Source organism: Poecilia reticulata, chromosome 2, assembly GCF_904066995.2.
Source record: "Poecilia reticulata chromosome 2, P_reticulata-male-v2, whole genome shotgun sequence".
Taxonomy (NCBI): Eukaryota; Metazoa; Chordata; class Actinopteri; order Cyprinodontiformes; family Poeciliidae; genus Poecilia; species Poecilia reticulata.
Window position 1 is genome coordinate 33,467,432 of NC_088831.1, and position 22,741 is coordinate 33,490,172.

The 22,741-nt window shown below is 39.0% G+C and overlaps 1 protein-coding gene across 1 annotated transcript; it reads left to right on the forward strand.

The window, feature by feature from the left end:
* Positions 1-1,582: 1,582 nt before the first annotated feature.
* On the forward strand, positions 1,583-21,233 carry marchf4b (membrane associated ring-CH-type finger 4b). Its single transcript, XM_008403948.3, has 5 exons — positions 1,583-1,948; positions 2,272-3,009; positions 15,471-15,626; positions 17,502-17,694; positions 20,593-21,233. The coding sequence occupies exons 2-5, from the start codon at positions 2,551-2,553 to the stop codon at positions 21,012-21,014; spliced, it is 1,230 nt and encodes a 409-aa protein (XP_008402170.1). The 5' UTR covers positions 1,583-1,948; positions 2,272-2,550; the 3' UTR covers positions 21,015-21,233.
* Positions 21,234-22,741: the final 1,508 nt, after the last annotated feature.

Genomic DNA, 22,741 nt, shown 5'->3' on the forward strand with positions numbered 1-22,741 from the left:
CTAAATGCAGGGAATCATTTTAATGTTATTTCCCAGCTGTTCTTCTCAGTCCATCTTATAGCCAAGATGGTCTTAAGGTACAGAATGCTGCAACCTTTAAATACATTTCTGGTCCGAAGCCAGAATCAAATTACCTCCCCAGAAGCCGATCACATTCTACAGAGTCCAACTAATCTCTTGAGTATTCGATTAAGGTGTGTTGACACAGAAACATATGTAAACACTGTAGCCCACCAGCCCTTGAAGCCTGGAGTTTGTCATCCCCTTCCTGTATCTCTGCTTTTCCTCACACCTGCTGACTGTTTATGGATTCAAGTAATCAATTTCCTAGCATTTTAGCCACTCTGTTCAACTAGTTCAAGATCTTTCTGTTGTCGTGCTTGTTGTCTTCCCCTCTTGCAGGTTGGTCTTTGTTTTATTCCTACTCCTCCAATTCATTTTGCAAGTTTAAATAAACACTCTTTACCATGGCCTGTCTGCCTGGTTTGGCCTGCTTCCTCCCTCCTTTTGAATTCTCCACTTGGATGTTTAACTGAGCACTGTCCAGCTCATCACCTAAAAACAGAAATAGTAGCACAACTACATACCTACCAAGACATGGCCTTGCATTTCATTTCATTAGCAGTTGAGGAATCTTTGGTTGAAGACAGATGTAGCTAAATACAGGTCAATCCTGGAAGACAATCTGTTAAAAACTGCAAAAGAGTTGAGACTGGGGCAAAAGTTGACCATTCAGGTCTGTCTGTCAGACAAAACTGCAACAAAGTTCATGAAATTTTGTGGATGTAATGTGACAAATGGGAGGAATGGATATGTTTTTGCAAGACACCAAAAATCAAAAAGAGCATGTTGAGGATGGAGACTGACTGGAAAGCCAAACACATATCATGATATATCCAGGCCTTAAAGCCAGAAATGAATTCCAGCACCTTTCTGTCAGTCAGGCTGTTGCAGTGTTGCAGTGTTTTTCTGTTATTGCCGAAATCTCCTTGTTTGTTTCTTCTTCTCCTGCCTGGTTGCCACCCGCTGGTTACACTCTTCATCTGTCATCCCAGAGCCCATCAAACTGGAGCTCAGGTGTCAGCTCCCATCAGGTGTCTGTAAACATCCCAAATGTACAAAGTAGAGGAAACCGGCTACACATCCATTTTTAATGGCACATAGACCATGAAAGTAATTAGATCTAGAGAGGTAATTATTTTAGATTGGCAAGATTGCTAAGTAAAACTATTGTATTTCGTAATTAATCCAGTTAATGGTCGATTTTGTTTGATATTAGAGGTTGTAGATGGATTACATCTAATCCTTTTAGTGTAATCAGATTGCCTACAATCAAGGAATTGCATATATATTACCTTTAAAAAAAGATCAAAAGCCACCAATAAACATACACCCGTCTGCCAAAGCGCTGTAATCCAGCCCTTGGATGTAAAGAAGTCTCTTTGTTTAAAAAAAAGCTACAACATACAGAAAACAAGTCCAGGCTAATTATGCATATTCCTGTGTTTTTTATGTTGTGTGTGTTTTTTTTTTTTTTTTTTTTTTTTTTTTTTTTTGCACAGTTGTAGTAATGAGTTGGCCGCTTGCATCACTGTGCGGCGGTGACGTGCGGCGTCTGGGAGCTGTCCCAGGAATAATGGTGCTGAAGCTGCAGCACCCATCCAGCAGCCAATGATCACAGGAGGATCCGGGGGCTCTTGTGCGGACGCTTTTCACCCGGAGCAGGACGGTCCGAAAGCCCGGGTGGATTTTTTCACCCCTCTATACCGGATGGATTTAAACCCCCCTCTGGTTCAGTCCTCGGATCTGCGGAGAGATTTGATGATTTGGGAATGTAAATGCTTCCCGGTGAGACGTGCAGCTGAGACCTGCAGTCTGGATGAAAATCTGTGAGGGAAACAGAGAAATTGCGGATCGTGTTGCTTGAAATTGGTGTATATTTCCTCAGGTAAGACCGAATCTGCTTCCCAAATGTAAATCGGTTGACTTAATTTGGTCAGAAAGCCTTACAAGACATCGACATCAATCTGCTGGATTAAATCGCAGTGGCTTTCTCTGTGAGAAAATTTTAATTCAAAGATCAAGTGCTTAGTGTTTTGTTTCCGATTCTGTTTCAAAGGCAGATTGTGAATCAGGAGGGATAAACCTGTCCATACAGTTCATGTTGTAGCAGACAGTTTTAATTATGAGGCCATGAAAGGAGGTGAAAATGTAGCTTTATGAAATAAATTCATGTTTCCATGTGTCTAATATTTAAATTTCCTCTTTTAGATGTTTCATTCTCATGGACCTAATGGCTTCAGACACTTGTTTGCATCGATGGGATTTATTTCCATTTTCTGTTTACATCTTCGCGGGAAGACAATAAAACCTTTGGAATAGTGATCCGATTCAGAATAACATAAACTAAAAGAGCTCATTTAAACCCCGACAACCCGCGTTTCATCCAACCACGCATGCAGCGGTGTTTGCTTATGCCGGGGACACAAACGGCACTCGTCTTCCAGCACCTCGGCTCGGTGCTGTGATCTTCTGGCCGGACACAGCCCGATGCAGCGCAGCCGGGGCATGCTGAAGAGCCGCTGCTGCGTCCTGCTTGGTGACCTGAGGGTGCTCCTTCTCGGGCCACGGGCACCGCCGACACCGCTGCCTCCGCTGACCCCCATGAGCGGCCAAGCTTCGGAAAGCCATGAGGCGAGCGTCACCGTCACCGTCCCCGACAACAACAACACCCTAACGCGGAGCCACCAGCAGCAGCAGCAGCAGCAGCAGAACGGAAGCGACCGGACTGTGCCGTCTGCGGCCGGAGCCGCCGGGGCCCCGGGCGGAGAGCGGCCGGTTGGGGGCTGGGTGGACGCCGCCGAGCTGTCCGCGGCTCTTCGCGGCTGTAGCAGCTCTTCTGATGACTGCTCAAAGGGGAAGCTGGAGGAGAGGTTCTCTCTTACCAGCTACACGGAGAGTGGCTTCAGGACGCCTGTCTGCAGGATCTGCTTCCAGGGACCAGAGCATGTAAGTTCTGGGAAATATGCTCCTCTTGATCAAAGCAGGATTAACACCCTCTTTGGGCGCCTGTGGGCGATAATACTCGGGGATCCGGCTTAATTACATGCAAATACTATGACAAATGAATACATCTGAAGTCTTCCATACAGTCCTGTGGCAAAAATATGTACCACCTTGCAGATTTCTTCTACTTCTCCACTTGTTTCAAATAATCAAAAATATAGATGTCTTTAAATTCCCTTTTTTGTAAAGGTGAATTCACTAGATTTCACTGATCACACCTGCATTGTATTACTGTCAGACTTGAATCAATCAGTTCCCAACTTGGACCTGTCTGACAACATGAAGCAGGCACCACACCATGTGTCTAAAGAGTCTGTAAAACCAATCGGTCACAATTAAAGGACTCATTGCTATTGCAAATGCTTGAAGGCATAATTGGTTAATTGGTTTAGGTTGTTATTTTTTGAGACTTTTAAGCCTATTCATATAGTCAGACCAATTCTATTCATTTGCTGAGTGAATAGAATAATTACATTCTTGTTTTTGCAATGCATTTTTGCAAAAAGGAGAATTTGATGAAGTCTCATTTTTGCAGGTCAAGTCACTGCAATAGCGCTCTAGACAGTAATCCTGGGTGTGATAGTGAAACTGAACTCAGCTTTCTAAAACATTGTGATTAAACTCAATTGGTTCCCATTTACCTTTTTTTTTCCCATTGATGAAATTAAACCACCAAAAGGTCCTTTTTGTATTTTCTCAGATTAACTTTGATGATCTACAACAGAATAAATCTTTAAGGGGGATAAATACTTTCTAAGAACTAATAGTTATCCATATGCCCTGTGTTTCAATTAGTGTCACAATTATTTCTGCCGCATAAAAGCATAAAAATACATACTTCCTGGTTTGATAACGCTTGCATAACATTTATGTGAATATTAAGTCACACTTGTATTAGGAGCCAGAACCGATGCTGTTCAGCTTCATGAAGAAGTGTCCAATTTCTCAGTGGAATATTGTCACCTGAATTAAGTGCTGGGAATAGAGAGGAGGAAAAGGGTTTAGTAGAGCGCTAAGTCTAGATACCACTTTGACCTTTAACCTTCATTAATTCTATAGTTTTAAAGAGCAGTATGTCCAAGTTGCTTGTTTTGTGTTTGAGGAAAGCAAACAGACATGGCTAGCCCTAAATCTTTGCATTTAGTGTTGTACATGTGCAAAAAAACGTGCAAAAATAAAACATCTCTCCATATAAGCAGTTAGAAATAGGCTGTGGTGTTAAAAAGTGCTAAGAACATATCTCCCACATCATCACACCTCCTCTACCAGTGTGAGGCAGGGTGTATCCAGGCTTCCAGATTGTTCATGGTGCAGGTGAAATCAAAACTCATTGAACCAGTAAATAGTTTTCCAATCTGTTACTGTCCAATTTTGTTGAGCCTGTGGGAATTAGCCCCAGTTTCCTGATCTTGACAGATAGTTTGCGGTTTTCTCCTGTAGCCCATCTGGTCCAAGGTTTGATGTATTGTTCTTTCAGAGATGGTAGTCTGCATACCTTGGTTGTAATGAGTTATTATCTGAACAAATGTTATCTGCCTGTCAACTAGAATTAGCTTGCCCAGTCTCAAGACATTTTAATCCTCAAAACTGATGCTCACTGAATACTTAATCATGTTCCAGGCCGTTTGTCATACACCGGAGCGACGGCTGTGTGCAAAAACCTCAAGACCAGTTTCAGAATCAGTCAGATCAACTCACCTGACAGCAACAACCATCCAATATCCAAGACACTTCAATGCGTTTTTTCTCCTATTCTGATTCTTGGTTTGAACAACAACTCATAGTTATCCATGTCTAGATCCCTAAATGTTGAGTTGCTGTAAAATTATTGGGTTTTTAAAATATTTTTATGGAGCAAGCAGTTGTAAAAGTGTTCATAATAAAGTAGATGGTAGGACTTTAGTGAAAATTCACAACAAATGTCTATACAGTCCAATTCAGCCAAGATTTATTTGAAATTCAGATTATTTCATGGAACAATGTCATTGTTCTCTAGTTTGACTGGGTTATGAATGTTTCTTTACATCTTGCACTGATAGTTTGTGTTTCAAGCATTTTGCTTTGCTATTTTGGGAGTTAGGAGCCAAACGATGTGAAGATCACTGCTGTAGCAGACCAGAAAATCCACATTATCATCTCAAGTTGAGCAGAGTTCAAAGAAGGGTGAAAATATTTGCACCATTGACACCTTTTGTAGAATAAACCACATATCTAATTAAGCTGCGACACTGAATCACATTGCAGAGATTCAATTAAGAGCACAACAAAGCACAGCTGTTGCAATAAATACAGGTCTGTGCAAAAGCAGCTCAATGCTTGTTTTTTTTTTTTTTTTTTACTTTTGGAGGTTACTTATTGTTTTCTAGCCTTGGGTCTGACACTGAAGTCTCCTCATTTGGCTCCACTGACTGAGAAACAGTAGCACACACTTCCAAGATCGCAATGCTACTCAGTGTTCTCAGATTTGTCACTAACTTGTTTTACAGAAGCTGTTCATGAAATGAATAAAATATATTCAGTGGCTAGAAACCTCCCCGCATCGTTTTAACTTCACACGGGTTGGAATGTTCAGAGGATTCAGTCTTTTTTTTTTTTTTCTCGAGGTTTCGGGTTTACAGCTGCAACTTCGTTTCCAAAATAAAAAGAATAAAATTTACTTTTAGTATCTTATTAAGGCAGCCACACAGCTCACGGTTTGCACTTTTGCCTCTTCTTATCCCACTGCATGGCTTGTAAAGATAGCTGCTGCTGCTGGTGCTGCTGCTGGTGCCGGAGGGATAATGAAAGACCTTGTCCTGCCGGCTGACAAGTGTGGAGGATACGCAGAGATGCAGAAACAACTCATTACAGTCAGACACATCAAAGCGTTACCTGCATGACAAAATCAAATAATACCTCCGCCTCGCCTCCTCATGTCCGCCACCCGCAACAGACAAATATTAATAATAATAATAATAAATGTAACATGATGCTTGACAGCAGAAGGAAAGAGGATTCGGGTTAATCATGTTGCAGTTCTACACATTTGGAGCCGTATTGGTGATAATGCCACACATCATCAAACAGAGCAGGAAAAAAAGAAAGTGAAAGTAGGTGCCTGAAATAAAACATAAAACTAGAAATTATAATTCCTGCAGAAATGGGTTAGCTGATCTGTTTAAGAGGCTGAGCTGAGCATTAGGAATATTAGAATAGCAAATGGTGTAAAAGGAATACGCAGAAGAAATCCCATCAAAAACTGTGTCAGCAGTGGGTTAAAAGTAAGAATGCATAATTTACGTCTCAGAAAACCATAGCTTTTCACATGTACAGTATGGAAAAATGTATGTGATTTTCCTGCTTGAAGGACATGCAATTGCAATTCCCATTTGAAAGTCACACTATGTGAAAGAGGACAAATTTAAATGCTTATAAATTATTACAGTTTTATTAGAGAAATACCAGTGGGAAGAACATGTATGTAAAAAATCATAGCCTTGCTGTTGAGCAGAGTGGACAATGTCCTTCAGGTTCAGGCAAAGCAGCATATGATCAAAATGTCATGAAACCTGTGATGAAATAGTACGTGTTGCTGCAATTTTATAAAATCAGTAAAACACAATAAAAACTGAAATGTGTGGTAATAACTGATTTCATCCGTTTAAAGCTTGATTAGTGCATATAGCTGAATGTAAGAGGAGTAAAAATACATTTCAAAGAGCACAATCTTATAGTGATTTAAAAGTTTACATGAGTTATTTATATGGAGACTTTGTTTAAAAAAAGTGGAACATTTTAAAAACCTATTAAAGTGATATAAAGTAGAGACTGCAGCTATTATATTCTCAACATAGTTGGATGTTTTGATATTTGAATAGTTGAAGTTACCCAAAGATTGTCAAAGTAAAGCCATGAGAAAAACATGTTTGCTTTTTCCCTATACTAAAATATTTTAGATCAACAATCATTTCAATACCAGACATAGATCATCTGAGTGAATACAAAGTGCAGTTTTCAAATCACAATTTTATTTATTGATAGAAAAACAAACTGTTAAAATCAACCCGGCATATCTGAATAAGCAAATCACAAAACAACAGAGTTTAGATTTATTTTTTTGGAAACCTGAAAAGCTGCAGAATCAAGAAATCAGCATGAAATAAGGACAAATGTCTCAAAAAAGACCATGTCATCTAACAAATTTCAAGAACAGATGACAAATTCATTGACATCTTTTGGCCTGGAAACTGTTACAAAGCCTCTTCGAAGGCTTTTGAAATTCAGTGAAGCGCAGTGAGATCCAATATCCACAAATAGAGAAAGCATGGAAGAGTGGCAGACCATTTAAATTGCTCTTAGAGAAGTTGCCTGAGTTAAGGTCAGTGTTCATGAAAAATGGCCTTTTATGCGTCTTCCATGCACATAGTGCAATTTTAAAGCACAATCAAGCAACTATATTACCAGTTGTTATAAAAAAGACTGTGTATATATATCAGACATGATTTAAAATAAATTTCAATTTAATTGAGCTCCTTCCTCTTTTAGAAGCTCCTACAACAATGCTCCCACATTATGCTATTTTACAGCCATTTCAGGAGTGATGAGCTAAGCAGACTTTGCAGTTCCACTGGGTGTTTGCTAATTGCTGCAGCCACTAGTCTGGAGGAACCTGAAGGCACGGGTGAGGGGTGCTCTTGAGTTAGAAGCTCGACTTGAGACTGCAGCTCCTTACAGAAGAAAACATTCAGGCACCCTCGAATCGCTGCCATGGGAAATGAAACGATTCCTCAAGCACTCATAAAAGAAGCAAAGTAATACTCCAGGTATGTTTTTGTTGAGGGAATAATAATATATTGTGACACAAAGCTGTAAAAAGTAAATTTTACATAATACCCCCGCCATTAAATTTAATTGCGATGTTGTGGCATGACTTTATACCGATAATTTATTCTGTGAGGGAATTAAAACAGTTCTACAAAGAAGAGTGGGCCAAACAGATGCTTGACGGCAGCTGTTGCCACGAAGGTTGGCAAAACCGTTTGTCAGGGTTAGTTGTAAATTACTTTTTCAAAATGGGCCGGGTTCCTTTGGAGAGCTTTCCCGTTTAGTAAATGAAATCATAATTTAAAAAATACGTCTTATATGTGCCTTTATCTAATCACGCCATTTTGCTGAGTATCTAAAGCAATTAACTTTGTCAAGAAAATAAATCTTTAGGGGGGCAAATACTTTTTCACAGCACTGTAGTTGAGAACAGGGGAAAGACTCAGCTGCTGAAGGATCTCTGCCGTGTGGGATTTTTACAGCATTCTCACAGTAAAATAAGAAAGAGTCTCTGATAAATTGGTTACGCTTTTTGGCAGCGCTTTTGAGACCACCCGGAAGAAAATGTCCCACCTCATCTGTCCAAGGAAAATCTCAAGAAGCAAGACAACCGAGGTGAAGAGCAGAAATTCTGATCGGAATGAGCCTCATTGTTAATTCTCCTTTGACTCAGCAACAGATTCACTGTATCACTTCATGTTCTTTCCACTGTGTATAATCTCTCGATGTGTCATCTGCTAATTACTACAACACCAATTTTGCATATCAGTCCACCTCTGGGCTCAGCCTTTGTAATTATTACTGGCATGAGGTCCATTATGAGACTTAGAGACAAGGCGTCGTCATTGTTTTCTTAGAAACTCCACAGATAGTCGGCAACACTCTGCACTGCATACAAAGTACCGTCTTGCGAAAAATCGCAGTATTTCCCATGGCCTCCTCCAACATGTCTCATTAAGGCTTCCCAGAAACATCGCAGCGAGTCGATAGCACTTGATTTCATTGCATCCCATCAATATGCATGTTTTTATCTTCCTTTTTCCTGCCGTCCGTGAGTTGTTGCTTTGGGTGGAGTCCAGATATGGATCTGCTGAGGTGTAAAGGAGAATGAGGCTCCGCTCGGAAAGAGAGATGAGTGCGCTCTCTGTGTATCCCTGTATGTTACAAGCAGTACTGGCAATATTTATCTGGGTTTTTTTTTAGCCTCTAGGATGTCACCCGGACTACGTCAGGCGGTATCTGATCTGACAGTCCACCTCCAAAACACTTCCATCTTCACGACTGAGACAGTCGACACAGAGTAGAGAAGGCGCAGGTTTTTTCCTCCAACATCCCACTAAGAAAGGGCCTTGAATGTCTGACAGAGGAAGCCACTGAAAGACGATTGCATTCTGATTTAATATGACACCACTGAATGAAATAAGCTTGTGTAATAGCTCCCCTCTATTTTCCATGAGGTAAGCCTTACAGTTTGAATTCTGCTGTGATAATGGGTAGTTTCGACTTTCATTTTCTATCTGTCAGAATATTAAAGTTGTAAAATGCAGACTTTAAGAGTTTTCCTGTCAAGGTGACAGAGGAACAGATATGTTTTAAATGGTTTTCTTTCTAAAGGCAGGCAAACCTGAAATAAATGCCTGCTTTAAGATCAGTAATGTACAAGGTTAAAGGAAATTACCCAATTCACTAACTGGGCATTTGACATGCCCTTCTGCAGAAAATTTGAGTAGTAACATTTTTTTATGCAAATAGCTGTAATATGAGTTATTCGATGTAATCTGAAAAAAAAAAATACTATGCATTGCATAAGTTTTTAAACTCACATATAACCACAAACTGTAAAAGGGTTTTTAGTGATAGACAAACACAAATGAGTGCATTAAAGGAAAACGGTACAAGATTTAACCTTTTTTTTGTTGTTGTTTATGTATTTTACAAATTGCATCAAACCTATATACTATTTGCAGAACTACTTTTGTTGAAATTTTAGCTTTTTAAAAATGCATCTCCACCTGCTTTGCACACATATAGACTAAACATTTTTGGCCCCTTACATGACTCATGTCAAGCTGTGTTTGGGATTAATAGTTGTGCTATCTGTAGATTTTTTCCAACAGAGCTGTGAATCTCTGCAGCTCCTCCAGAGTGAGCCTAGGCCTCTTGGCTGGTTTGCTAAATGATGCGTAGGTTTCCAGTTGTTTTATTCTCATACCATCTTCAGTCTTCAGTTGATGGATTGAATAAGGCTCAGAATGATTGTGATATTGTTTTCTAATCTATTTCCTCTTTAAACTTCTCCACATCTTCACCTCTCACCTTCAGCTGTATTCTTTGCTCATGTTGTTGCTCTTTGTTCTCTAATGTTCTCTAACAAACCTCCACGGCCCGAGATTAAATTACAAACAGACATCGCATTTAGATGCACTGGGTTTTGATTAGGGGCATCAGAGTAAAGGGGATTGAAGAGAAAGATACAAATGCATGCCAGACATAGTATTTTCCTCATAAAATTCAAGTAAAATCAGTCAAAGCTTGTTGTAATGTGGCATAACGTGGAATACTTATAAGGGAATCGCTCTGTTAGCCATACAGTTGGGTTCCTTAAAAAACATGAAGCACATTTCAACCTGTTATTTGTTCTATTTAGGGAAAGGTCAGTGAGAGGCCTAACAGGGGGTTCTTTGTTGCTTTCTTGCTGCATTTGCTTCATCCCAGCCTACGCTTTCAGACCTGACCTTAACCTGGATCATGTACAGAACTATCATTTTTATTGCTTTTAACCAGAAACAGAACAATTGTTCTGGAAAATCTTTGACTGAATCACGCATATTTAAACACTGAGGAATATTTGCATGTGTGACAGGTCCTTATGTTGTCCTTCTATTATTTCTAGCGTATGTTGAAACTATAGGATTTCTTGCTTGTCTAGAAAAGAAGAATAAGCTTTCATTCCTAAATCTTAACAGGAATAATGCACTTGGAAAACATGTTTTCCAGAGCACAAAGAGAGGCCTTAAGGGTCAAGTTGGCATCATTATTTTTAAATGGCCTTCCAGCATAGAGGCACTCTGTATACTAGCTGTACGCAGGATAGGATGTTCAGCCATTTGTTGGGAATGGGAGACAAACAAGTTACATAAACAGTTCACTTCTTTTTTTATTATTTGTGTTTGGGGAGGTAAACAGACTGAAGATGTTGATGTATAGAACTGGATGAGAGGCCTTTTTTTATTTCTATAAATGTTACCGTTCTCATAAAAACGTCAGTGTAAGCAAAGGTGAAATTTTATGATCTACATTTTAATTTATACCTTTCTGAGCTCACTTTTTCTTTTGTTTTGTAGACTATTAAAATCCACAGAAGATTCGCTTTTTTAATGCTTTATAGAATAAACGCTTGCAGCCAGGATATTATTGGCCATTATAAAAATCACTTTCAGTCAGTTTCTGTGTGAGCTAGTATATTATACTACAGTTTTCCTCAGCTGGAGTTAATAGAGTTCACTTGTATTGATTCCAGGCTCTTATGTGAATAGCCCAACCTAATTTATTTTCATCCCATTATATATCCATAGCAATACGAGCTAATTTTATACGGAGAAAATTAGATGTTCTGGGTTGTTTTGGGATAATGCAGCACAGGGAGGTGGAATAATGCAGCCAAGGAAGTGCATTTCCTGGATGCATTTCCATTTGATCAGCAAAAGGACAGTAAGTTACCCACTTTCTGCATGTGTCGGCTGTGATGCCATGTTTGTTATCGGACTCCCCTGCCTTCTCCAGCCACTGTTGTATAGGAGTGATCCGGGTTTCAGCTCTTGGCTGCAATCGGGCCAGTCGCAGCGAGCGGCCCGAGTCCCACTGGACTCAACAGAAGTGTTCTGGTGCTCCTGCCAATACACTCCCACCCTGGCCATCTGTGGATGAGCCTTTTCTCCTGCAACTCACTCGATTTTCCTCTCTTCCCTTCAAACCGGGGTGCTGCTCCATCTGTCGGAGATGTCAGCACAATAATGGGGAAATATTTTGGAAACATGCAGATTTTTTTTTCTTTTTTTTGTGAGTGTTTCTGTTTCAGTCTTTCTGCTTGTTATAGACAGGAAGAGGAAATGCGGCATTAACCTCAGAATTTAATACCTCAGCTGAAAAAAGAGAGAGGAAGGGGGATTTGTTACATCAGACAGGGTGGGCTAATTTATATGTTTATTCACTACATGTCCCTTCCTTGCCTTGTTAAGATGAAAAACCCAGAAAGAAGCATTAATGTTTAAGCTTTTATTTATTTTTTTTGGTATTCTCAGGGTATGACTTCAATGGGTACACTTAAATGTTTTAGATCATAATGAATGTCAAGATTGGCATAGTGCCTTGCAAATGTAGTCAGACCTCTTGAACATTTTGCATTATTATAATGCTACAACTACAAATCTCAATGTCTTTCATTGGGATTTTAGCCAGTGAAACAACAAAAAGCAGTGTATAATTTTAAAGTGAAAGGATCATGTTGTTTAAAATAAAATACTAATTTCAAAAGTATAATAATGCACTTGCATCCAGCCCTTTTCACTCTGTGATCTCTAAAGAAAATCAAGTTTTCTGTGCAGGTTTTTCTGCAAACAAAGTCTCTGGTTTGTCTCCATTAGCACTGAACATCTAAAAACATCTCTAACTTATGATAAAACACTGGCAGCTGTGGTTGTCAGAATTATATTATATTTATATAATTTATATGATTATATTATGTTTTCTTTTTTATTTATTTTCAATGTAGTCTGACATTTTTGTCCATTCTTCTTTAAGTAGGTTAAACTTAGACTGAAAGTGGAACTGCAATGTCCAAGTCTTACAATAGATTTTATTGCTTTCAGTCTTCAGTCTTTTGCAGTCAGGAATAACTTTTTTTATCAGTATTGTTTTGTGTTTAACACCTTCCATCTTCCCATCAACTGTTTTCCTCTAACTACTGAGGATGATGCTGCCACTACCATGTTTCACTGCAGAAATAGCGTATTCAGGGTGATGTGCGGCGTTTGTAGCTGTTTGTTCACTTATACTACCAGGCCTCCATAGAACTGTTGTAGAATGTCTTCTGAAAGCAGATAGTAGCCTTGTGTAATATTTATGGGTTACCAGAGAAAAGCGGGTGAATCTGGAACATAAGTGTTTCCAGATTAAACAAAAAGTTTTCCTTCTACGTCACAATTACTACTACTGCAGCTAAACTGTCTTGTTCTAGCACAAACAGTCTCAGTAAAATACATTGAAGTCTGTGGTTGTAATGTGGCAATGCTTAAAAGTTCAAAGTCATGTAAATGAGCTTGGGAACAAGGACAGAGGCTCTCCTCTCTTTCTAAAGCTCAATGAACCACAAAAAGCATATTTGATTAGAAATAAATATATTAATGATATGAGTACAAATTTAATTAATGCTTTCAATTTATTTGAAGGTTTTCTGAAGCTGTAATATTAATCTTGGGCCAATAAAAAGAAAAATGAGGAAAATAGAAAAGAAAAGATGCTTAAATATTAATCAGCTTTAATCAGAAACAAAAATAAATACTATAAATGTCCACATGTCCTAAGCAATGTAAAAAATAAAAAAGGATGCAGTAACCTGGTTACATATATGTGCCACCCCTAAACTAAGACTCCTTTTAATTCAGCTTCAGGATTTTGTCTTTTTAAATTCAAACTTATCATCAATTACCATTATAGTGAATAATTTGAATAAATAATTTAGTTTTCATACTGGGATTCCCATGACTCTTTTGCATATCCATTTTTTGACAAAACCACAGAGTGCAGATGGGCTACAAAGGAACAAAACGCTCCCTATGACTATGGTAAAACATGGTAGTGGCTGCATCATGTCTGGAACTTTCTTTTTTCAGAAGGAACTGTTTATTAGATTTTTATGATAACGTGGATGAAGATTTAGGTTTTTCAGCATCACAGTGAGTCCAAACATATTTCCACATCCAGAAAGGGAAAAGTTCATGACAGGAGAATTAATATTTATGTCAGACAGGAGAATTAAATATGAAACAAATCTGTGATTTCCCCCTAAAGGGATCTACAGACAAAAAGATGTCCATAATCTTAAACACTTAGAGAACTTTTACAAGTTTAAAAACATTGTCAAGTCAAGATGTGTAATCCAGCCTCCAATCAAAGGCGAATGGATGAAACCAGGTTACTGTAGCTTTATTCTAATAGTTTTATTAGTTTTTCAGTTGAACTGTAGAGGATTTATGGTGGGTAAAACTTAGAAAAGGATTTATCATGGTCTCATTCTTTACAAGAAGAATGAGAGTTTATATTTACTTTTTGGCTACATTTGTGCCCACAGAGATCACATGAAAAAGGTTTCTGTCCCATGTGGATTCCCATGTGTCTGTTTAAGCTTGATTTAAGGGTAAATCTATGTCCACAGAGGTCACAACAGAAAGGTTTCTGTCCCGTGTGGATTATCATATGTCTGTTTAAACTTGATTTTTGACACGATCTGTGTCCACATACTTTACAACAGAAAGGTTTCTCTCCTGTGTGGATTCTCATGTGAGTGTTTAAATTCCGTTTTTCAAAAAATGTTTTGCCACAGACTTCACAGTTCACCTTCCATCCTGTCTGGATGGAAGGTGTCATTTCCCCCTGCTGAAATGTCATTTCCCCCTGCTGATGCTTGATCAAACTGGTTTCTGTCAAGTTGTATTTGCAGTCATGAGGTACAATGTCTTTATGGAGACAATCCCTTTTTCTCTTTCACTGGTTTTAATGCTTTGTCCAACACTTTGTTCATTTAACGAGCTGCTGCATCAATGTACGTTTAGCTCAGTGTTTTGCAGCTTAGTTGCGCTTTGGGTTTCCATTTAGCCTTCGGTGGTTAATCCTCCATCTTCAACAGTAGCAGTAATCAAGTATTTGCCTGTCAAGTAGGTGTAAGGCAAAGCTTTCATTTCACACCTGAATGGTGCTGCGGGCTGCGGCCTGCTTTGTGTATGGGGGTGTGTGTTCCTGTATCTAATGCACATGGAGACTCCTTGCAAAATAAATAAGCCAGAGTAAATATATATATATATATCTGTGTCTGTAGTGTAATTCAGAATATCGTGTGTAGGCGGGTAACAATGGCGGAGTAAATAAGATGAGAAAACTAGTTGTTGTCTGGCTGTCAGTGATTACTGTAGGCAGTGTTTTCCTCTGAATCACAGGCATCAATCAAGCTTTACATAACAAGGAAATACATCATGTTTTAAATTTATCTGCAGATGATTTTTTTTCCTCCAGGTTATTCTGGGATCTCATGCAGCATAGAAATGTCAGGCATTTGACTGTAAGTCTGGAAAAATATGTGAAAAAAATAAATAAAAAAAAGACAACAGAGTAAATGTTTAACTTGTTTTTCATTATTTAATACCATAATTGAGAGTTTAGATTTTTCTGGAACTTACAGTGAATTAAACCCAACCAAGTATTGTTTTTTTTTCTACCTCAATATCCAAAATGTAGAAGGAATAGCAAGAAAATAACCAGAAAAATTTGGTTCTTTGGAAAAGGAAAATCCACAGGATCCCTTCTTGACTGAGTGTTTGTCCCTGCAGGGAGAGCTCCTGAGCCCGTGTCGCTGCAGTGGGTCGGTCCGCTGCACCCACCAGCCATGCCTCATCAAATGGATCAGCGAGAGAGGCTCCTGGGCCTGCGAGCTCTGTTACTACAAATATCAGGTCATTGCCATCAGCACCAAGAACCCATTACAGGTAAGGCTCGGAAGCAAGAAGCGCTACTGCGAAAGTGCTTTTCAGATTTGATCACATTCTCCTTAAATGCTTACTAGTCAGGGATTACTGGGAATAACTACAAACAGCGCCCTGACAAATATAATAAATACTAAGTATTAAAATATTTGTTTCCCCTTGTCTCATCATATTTGTCTTCATATCAAATTGTTTGTTGCATGTCAAGCCCGAAACTCCGTTTTTAGAGCTTGCATTGTAAAAAACAAAAAAAAAAAAAAAAGAAGAAAGAGGTTCAGTTCTAGTTTTGCTTTGATCATAAACCAAGGAGGGGAAAAAATGGGTTTTTTGAATTAAACAAGTCTTTCTCTCTTTGATCCTTAAAACAGAGAGAACACACTTTCCTCTCGGATTTAGCTTCTAGTGGTGTGACAAGAACGTTATTGAGAGAGTTTGTGGTAAGACTGATATCAGAAAGAAAGTATTCGACTGGGGAAACAGTTCTGGTGGAAAGTTTAGATACACTCTTTATGTGCAAAGACATTATATTAATTTGGTAATAATTCTTAGATAAATGCTCCCTTGCAAACTGCAGAGAAACTACATAATTTTTATTCCCACCAACAAGCTTCTGGCATTGTTCTGATTGGACTTTTGATCGCTCTTCTTGGCAGAACTGTTAGAGGTTAATTAAACTGATTTTCTGGCTTTTAACTATAGTGCACACATTTTAAATAAATTGTAATGTCAAGTTAATTTTTAAGCTTAATGTTAGAATCATTTATCAACCTAAAAACCAGTTTGGATTGTAGTTTGGCATCATTGTTCTGCCAGAGCATCCAATCGGATCCCAGTTCCAAGAATCTGACCCAAACTGGTTAGCAAATTTAAGAACAATCCAGAAACTACCAAACCTCAAGCAAAAACCTCAAATACATAACACTAGGTTTCTGAAATTACTCTGACCTTTGCACTGTCAAAGTTCCAAGAAGCAAACAGGCTCAAATAAGAGATATCATTTATAGCAAGGAAAGTTGTCAAATATCCAGGCAGAATTGTGCCAGAGGCTTATTGATGGCTAGAAAAATGTTGGGTTGAATGAGCAAGTGAAGCAAAAAAGCAACTTAGATATCCCATATTATTAAATATTCAGGCGCCCATGTGTGGCTGCATCTATAGCTTTAAGCCTGGATTCAAAATTTCCACTCTGCTCCTTTAGAAGGACAGACTTTTTGCTAAGTCGGTGGCTTGATGTGGTTGACTTTTTTTTTTAACCAGCTGGCATAATTGAACTTGACTGCATTCATAACTTGGACTGATTTGGAAAATATTGGAATTTATTTGACTAAGTTTCTCTTTATGAAGGAATGTATCATGTGTTTCTGTATGTAAAGAGGACGTGGTGTTTTAGAGGACATTTGTTGAGAATTTTTCTTGAAAATTCAAGCCAATTATTATTATTAGTTTTTGATTAAAAAGAAAACAAACAGAGTTGAAATTAATTAAATTCAATTTAATTTAATAAATTTGTAAATTTACAAAAAAAATCTTCCTGAAATAGCACATTTAAGTCATTTTTTAGCCAAAAGTGATTTTGGCAAAAAAAAAAAAAAAACTAACTAAATAAATAAAACAAAATAAACAAACATTCCTATTATGAATGTGTGTAAATTTCTGTGTGTAAATTCAGAATTTCTGACCTTACCTGTAACAAATAAATCTGACGTTTGATCTGATTGTCTTACTTTGAAATCAATATATATGTACTTTATTCACTTTTGAATGAGTGATCATTCAGGTGATTGTTGGTTTGCTCGGCTTTGTTTTACTGTTTTCCTCTGAAGTAAGAGGATCAGATAAAAACCAAAGCTCTGAGGTGTATTGTGTGTCCTCTTGCAGTGGCAGGCCATCTCCCTGACTGTGATAGAGAAAGTGCAGATAGCAGCAGCCATATTGGGTTCCTTATTCTTGATGGCGAGCATCTCCTGGCTGGTCTGGTCCTCTTTCAGCCCGTCGGCTCGCTGGCAGCGCCAAGACCTGCTTTTCCAGATATGCTACGGCATGTACGGCTTCATGGACGTCGTCTGCATCGGTGAGGAACCTCACAGGAAGCACTGATGTTTACCGTTCTTGCAGAAGTGTGAGACAGTGATTTAGAGTGATATTGAGTGCTTCCAGTCTGCTTGCATTAATCCAGGTGTGCTCAAGAGGCAGAAGTAAATGTCACACGTGTTCAGGCTGTAGCCAGTATTTGTGAATGCGGCAAACCATTTAAGCTATTGACAATCGATGGCATTAATCTATACAGCGCGCTCAGGTGCTTCGTATCCATTTGCATTGGTTAGTTCAGCATTGCATGGCCACGGTTACATATTTAATCTCGACATTAAAGTTGAAAGTCTGCTGCAACAAACTTCGTATAATAAATTAAACATAAACACTAGATATTGAAAAATCTACTGAACTCAATTTTAATCTCTAATAAAAAGCTACAGCCTGAAACTCCAGGAAGCTTGCTGTGTATTGTCATAACATCAGAGGTAATAAGGTGCACCGAGGCGTCTATTCGCCGCTTTTTTTCTGATTTTGAGTGGGTGTCCAAAATGAAACATATCCCATCTGTACTGTAAGCTGGCTCTCCGTCTTTTGCTGCTTCAGGGTCTGCGTGCTTTGGATGAATTCCACCTTAAGACAACTCCAACTTGTGCTGCTGCAGCAGGCAGACAGCAGGGAGAGGAGGAGGGAAAGGAGGAGATTGATTGTCTCCGGTTTGGTGGCGAGGATTGACTGCGTAGTCATTAACGTGGCACTTTACAGAGATTAACTTGTCACCTGGTAGACGTAAAAGAGGAGAGACCTGATTAGCCTGCATAGAGAGAGCAGGACAGAAGAAATGACTCGGATCTAAGGACCTAAGTAGTAATAATACATCAAAACTAAGCTCTATTTTTTATGCAGAGTAGTAACACTTTATTACTCATCATTCACATTTATAGTCCCTTGCAAAGGTGTTCTCTAACTGTTTTATAATTATTATTTATTAGGATCTTATAGGCCAACACAAAGTAGTGCATAATTGTGAAAGAAAAGGAAAATGGTTTTCAATTTTCTTTTTTTTTTTTACAAAAATACCTGAAAGGTGTGGCACTCATTTGTATTCAGTGCCCTGTACTCCTAACTCCTAAAATCCAGAGCAATCAAATGCCTTTAGGAGTCACTTAACCAGTGAAGAGAGTCCATCTGAGTGTAATTTCATCATCAAGATTTGTGAAGGCCTCAGAGAACATTGTGAGCAAACAGCATCATATGGGAACACAGAGAAGTTTATCCCAGAGTCTTAATGTTTCACAAAGTTACCATTCAATTAAAAAAGTTTGAAATTGAGTATAGTGCCACTGGAAACCTAACATATCATTCCCGCCCATTTAAGCTGCCAAACTAGACAAGGAGAGTATTTGTCAGAAGTCCTCAGCTCAGATGAATCTGTTGACAAGTTGCTTACTCAACAGATCTGGATTTTGAGGAAGAGCAACGAGAAGTCCTCTCTCTAGTTTTCCACAAGCCACAGAGAGCAGCATAGCAAGCAGGGCAGAAGTTGCTCTGGCCAGATGAGACCAGAATGTAACTTTTTGTTCTGCCTACAAAGCGTTAACTGTGGCAGAAATGTAACATCCCAGCCCCTCAGTGAAGCCTTGTGGTGGCAACAACAGCATGCTGAGACGATGAGCTGATGGGAAGACGGGTGGTTTTAAAGACAGGAAAATACCGCAATACGATTTGTTAGAGGCTCACCTTCCAGCAGGACAAAAAACTCTGAAAATTTAGCCAGAGCTATAAAGGTTTAGCTCAGAAATACTGATAAAATGGGGAGCGGTGATAGAGCTATTAATTCAGGACTAGAGTTGGTAAGCTCAGGTTTAACTCTTTATGTGCTAGAATGATCCAGAGAAACTCTAATCCCAACTAATTGTGAATCTGTGACCACACTTAAAAATATGTGTCCACAAACACACTGTCTATTGACTCAAGATGAGCTCAGTGGACAGAGATGCTAATTTCTAGATGTGCAAACATGGACCCGACCCAAAAGACTTTCAGTTGTCCTACGAAGTATTGACTCAGAGGCTGAATACAAGACATACAACTCTTCTCAGATATTTGAGGATAAATTACACATGGGTGGACTCTATTTACTAATTAGCTTGTGCCACTTCTGAAGATTATCTGTTGCACCGCATCTGTAATGAGGGATGATAGAGGAAAGCGGCCTGAATACAAATGCATGCTACACTTTTTAGACTTACTTGTGAAAATAAAATGTAATTTCTGTTGGTTTGTTGCATAAAACTGCAATAAAATTCTGCTAAATTTGTGGTTGTAATGTGACAAAATGCAGGATGGGGCATGAGGCCCTTAACGGGCAACATAAAAGATTAAAATACCATCAAAGAGTCATGAAAAATAGATTGAAGTAGTTAAAACATTTAAACACTCAATAACATCCTACCAAAGAATGAATGCATACAAATAATTGTCTCTAATTAAAGGAGTAAAACTGTTCTTGTTCTGTTTACCTTTTCACCACTTGATCCAGCACATCCTCAGGGTCCAGGCAACTGCGGGCAAGACTGACTCCAATTTTCCAGATACTGAGTTCAATGAACATGAATCAATAAGCAATTTTGGGCCGAGATAAGACGTTATCGAACAACTGCAGAGAGCAGATGCATCGTTTTTACCGACCTAAATCCAAAACCGGTGATTGTTGCGGTGTCATAAGTTGCTCCGTGGCTTTACTTGATCGCACAAATAAAGATTTTATCTCGGCTTTACGGCGAGGTGCTTGAAGAATGAGTGTGGTTTGTTCTGCAGCTGTGTCAGTTCATACTTTCTGCTGGCTGTGAGAACACTGCATGGATATCACTCTGTGGTGTCATTAAGGCTGCAGCCAGACACTGACTTTCTCTCACCGCCACTCTCCTTTCCACAGCGTTAATTGTCCACGAGGGACCCTCTGTGTTTCGCATCTTCCACCGCTGGCAGGCCGTCAACCAGCAGTGGAAAGTTCTGAACTATGACAAATCGCTGGACAGCGACGACCTGAAGGAAGCAGTGGTGGACAGGACTCTGTCTCAGCCCGGTCAGGGCTACCAGATCGGGATAGGAGTGTCCGCCTCCAACTCCTCCCTGATGGTGGTGGCCTCCACAGCCAACGGCTCCACTTCCACGGCCGTGGTGACGGCCGCGGGGGAACTGGGAGCGCACGTAGACCCCGAAAGCGGCACAACGGTGCCAGACCAACACTGTCCCTACAACATCCTCCACCTACTCAGCCACCTGAGGCAGCCAGAGGCCCGCAGCCAACCCAGCAATAGCACAAGAGAGCTGGTCATGAGAGTCACCACAGTCTGAGCAGTCAGTTGAGGCCTTATTCCAAACAGAGCTGAAAGATTTCTGAACCAGCTGACGGTCAAAAAAAAAAAAAAAGCAACAAAAAAAAAAATCCAACAAAAACAAAACAAGTGCTGTCTTAACCGCACTGGATTGATAACATGTTCTTGTTTATTTTGAATTGCATCTTTAATGTCCTGACATTGATTGAATAAAAGTCAAAGTGGTTTGATTTGCAAACTGGTTGGGAAATAGTTATTTTCATCGCCAAGAAGCGCGTTTTTGATCAAACGGTGTGTAATTTTCTCAAAACTGCAGCGGAAACAACACATATTTCATGTAGGCAAAAAGTAAAGGCCATGCAAAAAATAAAATGGAACAAAAATGCAGTTTACTCAGTATTTAAAATTATTACATCATGTCAAACAAAGTGCAGAATGATGTAAAACAGATGCAGCAAACATTTTAGCCTTGACTGGTCTGTAAGGCAACAAAAACAAAATATGAAAGACAAAGGAGCACAATCCTCTGAATGGTGTTCTATTTTTTATTTTTTTTGTATGAAACATGTCCTTGGCTTTGAATGCTGTTGGATCTCTGCAAAGGTAGCAATAGACAGGATGAGGATTGTGAGGCAGTAGTTATTTATATTTAACAAAATGCTTTGCCATTCGAAAATAAATGTCTTTGAAAATGAGAAATTCAGACTTTTAAAAAACAAGTCATATTGAAATAACTGAGCTTAACTCAGAAATGTCTTTTTGGTGACATTGTCACCAAAAATATTTTATCCAGAGTCTCTTATCAGAGGCAACCACAGTAGACCTGATGGGAGTTAAACTGCTTGCAACCACATTTTCAGATGAGTTTTTTCCAAGAGCTTTTTGTTTTTTAAAGAGCTCATTCTTTATTTTGTAAATGAACAAAGCAGGCAGAAAGGCCTCCTTTTGTACCAACTAGTCTAAAAAGGCACAAAACAAGAGCATTCGTAGTGATCCTAAAACATCTGACAATGAAGTGAAACCTTAGTAAAGGAAGTAATCAGCTGGTTTGTTTAATTACTTCAGCCTGTTTCCTGATTCTCATTTCTGCTGGTGTTACTTACAGTCCATTAGACTGATAGTCAGGCTCACATTTGGCACACAAAGCCGGTGTTTTTTTACCCCCTTCTCTTGGCTCTCAGATTCAGTTATGCTCTTTGATATTTCCTCACGGCTCCGGTTTCATGTCAGAGATCGGTTTTTATCTCAGGGGGCACCAGATCTCTGAAGCATGTAGCGGGAGGGAAGAAACGATGCTGAAAACATCCCCAAAGCAGAATACATTGATGGGGATGGGAAGAAACTGAGATTAAGCCTCACAACAAACTGCAAGAAAGATGCTTGCAATGTCCTTATTCTAAATAAATGTTCAGATTCTGATCTGGACGCAACACTTTTGCAATCCATTTTCTGTTATTCTTCATATTAATTATAAATGAAAGATGGTAAATGTATAGAAAGACAATTTTATAGATGCCTGTGGGGAAAACTGGTACGGTTGTACTAAACTTTCCTTCTAACAATTATCTGCCACATGGTAGCTACCAGGATTCAAAAGTAACTGAGGCATTTTGAAGCAATAATCTTTTAAAAAGATACTTTTCCATTTTTTTGTCACAGCCAGCTGCACTACAGCGCTGACACTAACTTATACATAAGCAGGAAAAAGTGAAATATTTTGCCAATTCTTTTTTTTGTCACTTTACT

Coding starts and splice junctions, on each gene's coding strand:
- marchf4b (XM_008403948.3), top strand. CDS start 2,551: ATGCAGCGCAGCCGGGGCATGCTGAAGAGCCGCTGCTGCGTCCTGCTT. Junction 3,010..15,470: donor GCTTCCAGGGACCAGAGCAT/GTAAGTTCTGGG, acceptor TTGTCCCTGCAG/GGAGAGCTCCTGAGCCCGTG. Junction 17,695..20,592: donor CATGGACGTCGTCTGCATCG/GTGAGGAACCTC, acceptor TCCTTTCCACAG/CGTTAATTGTCCACGAGGGA.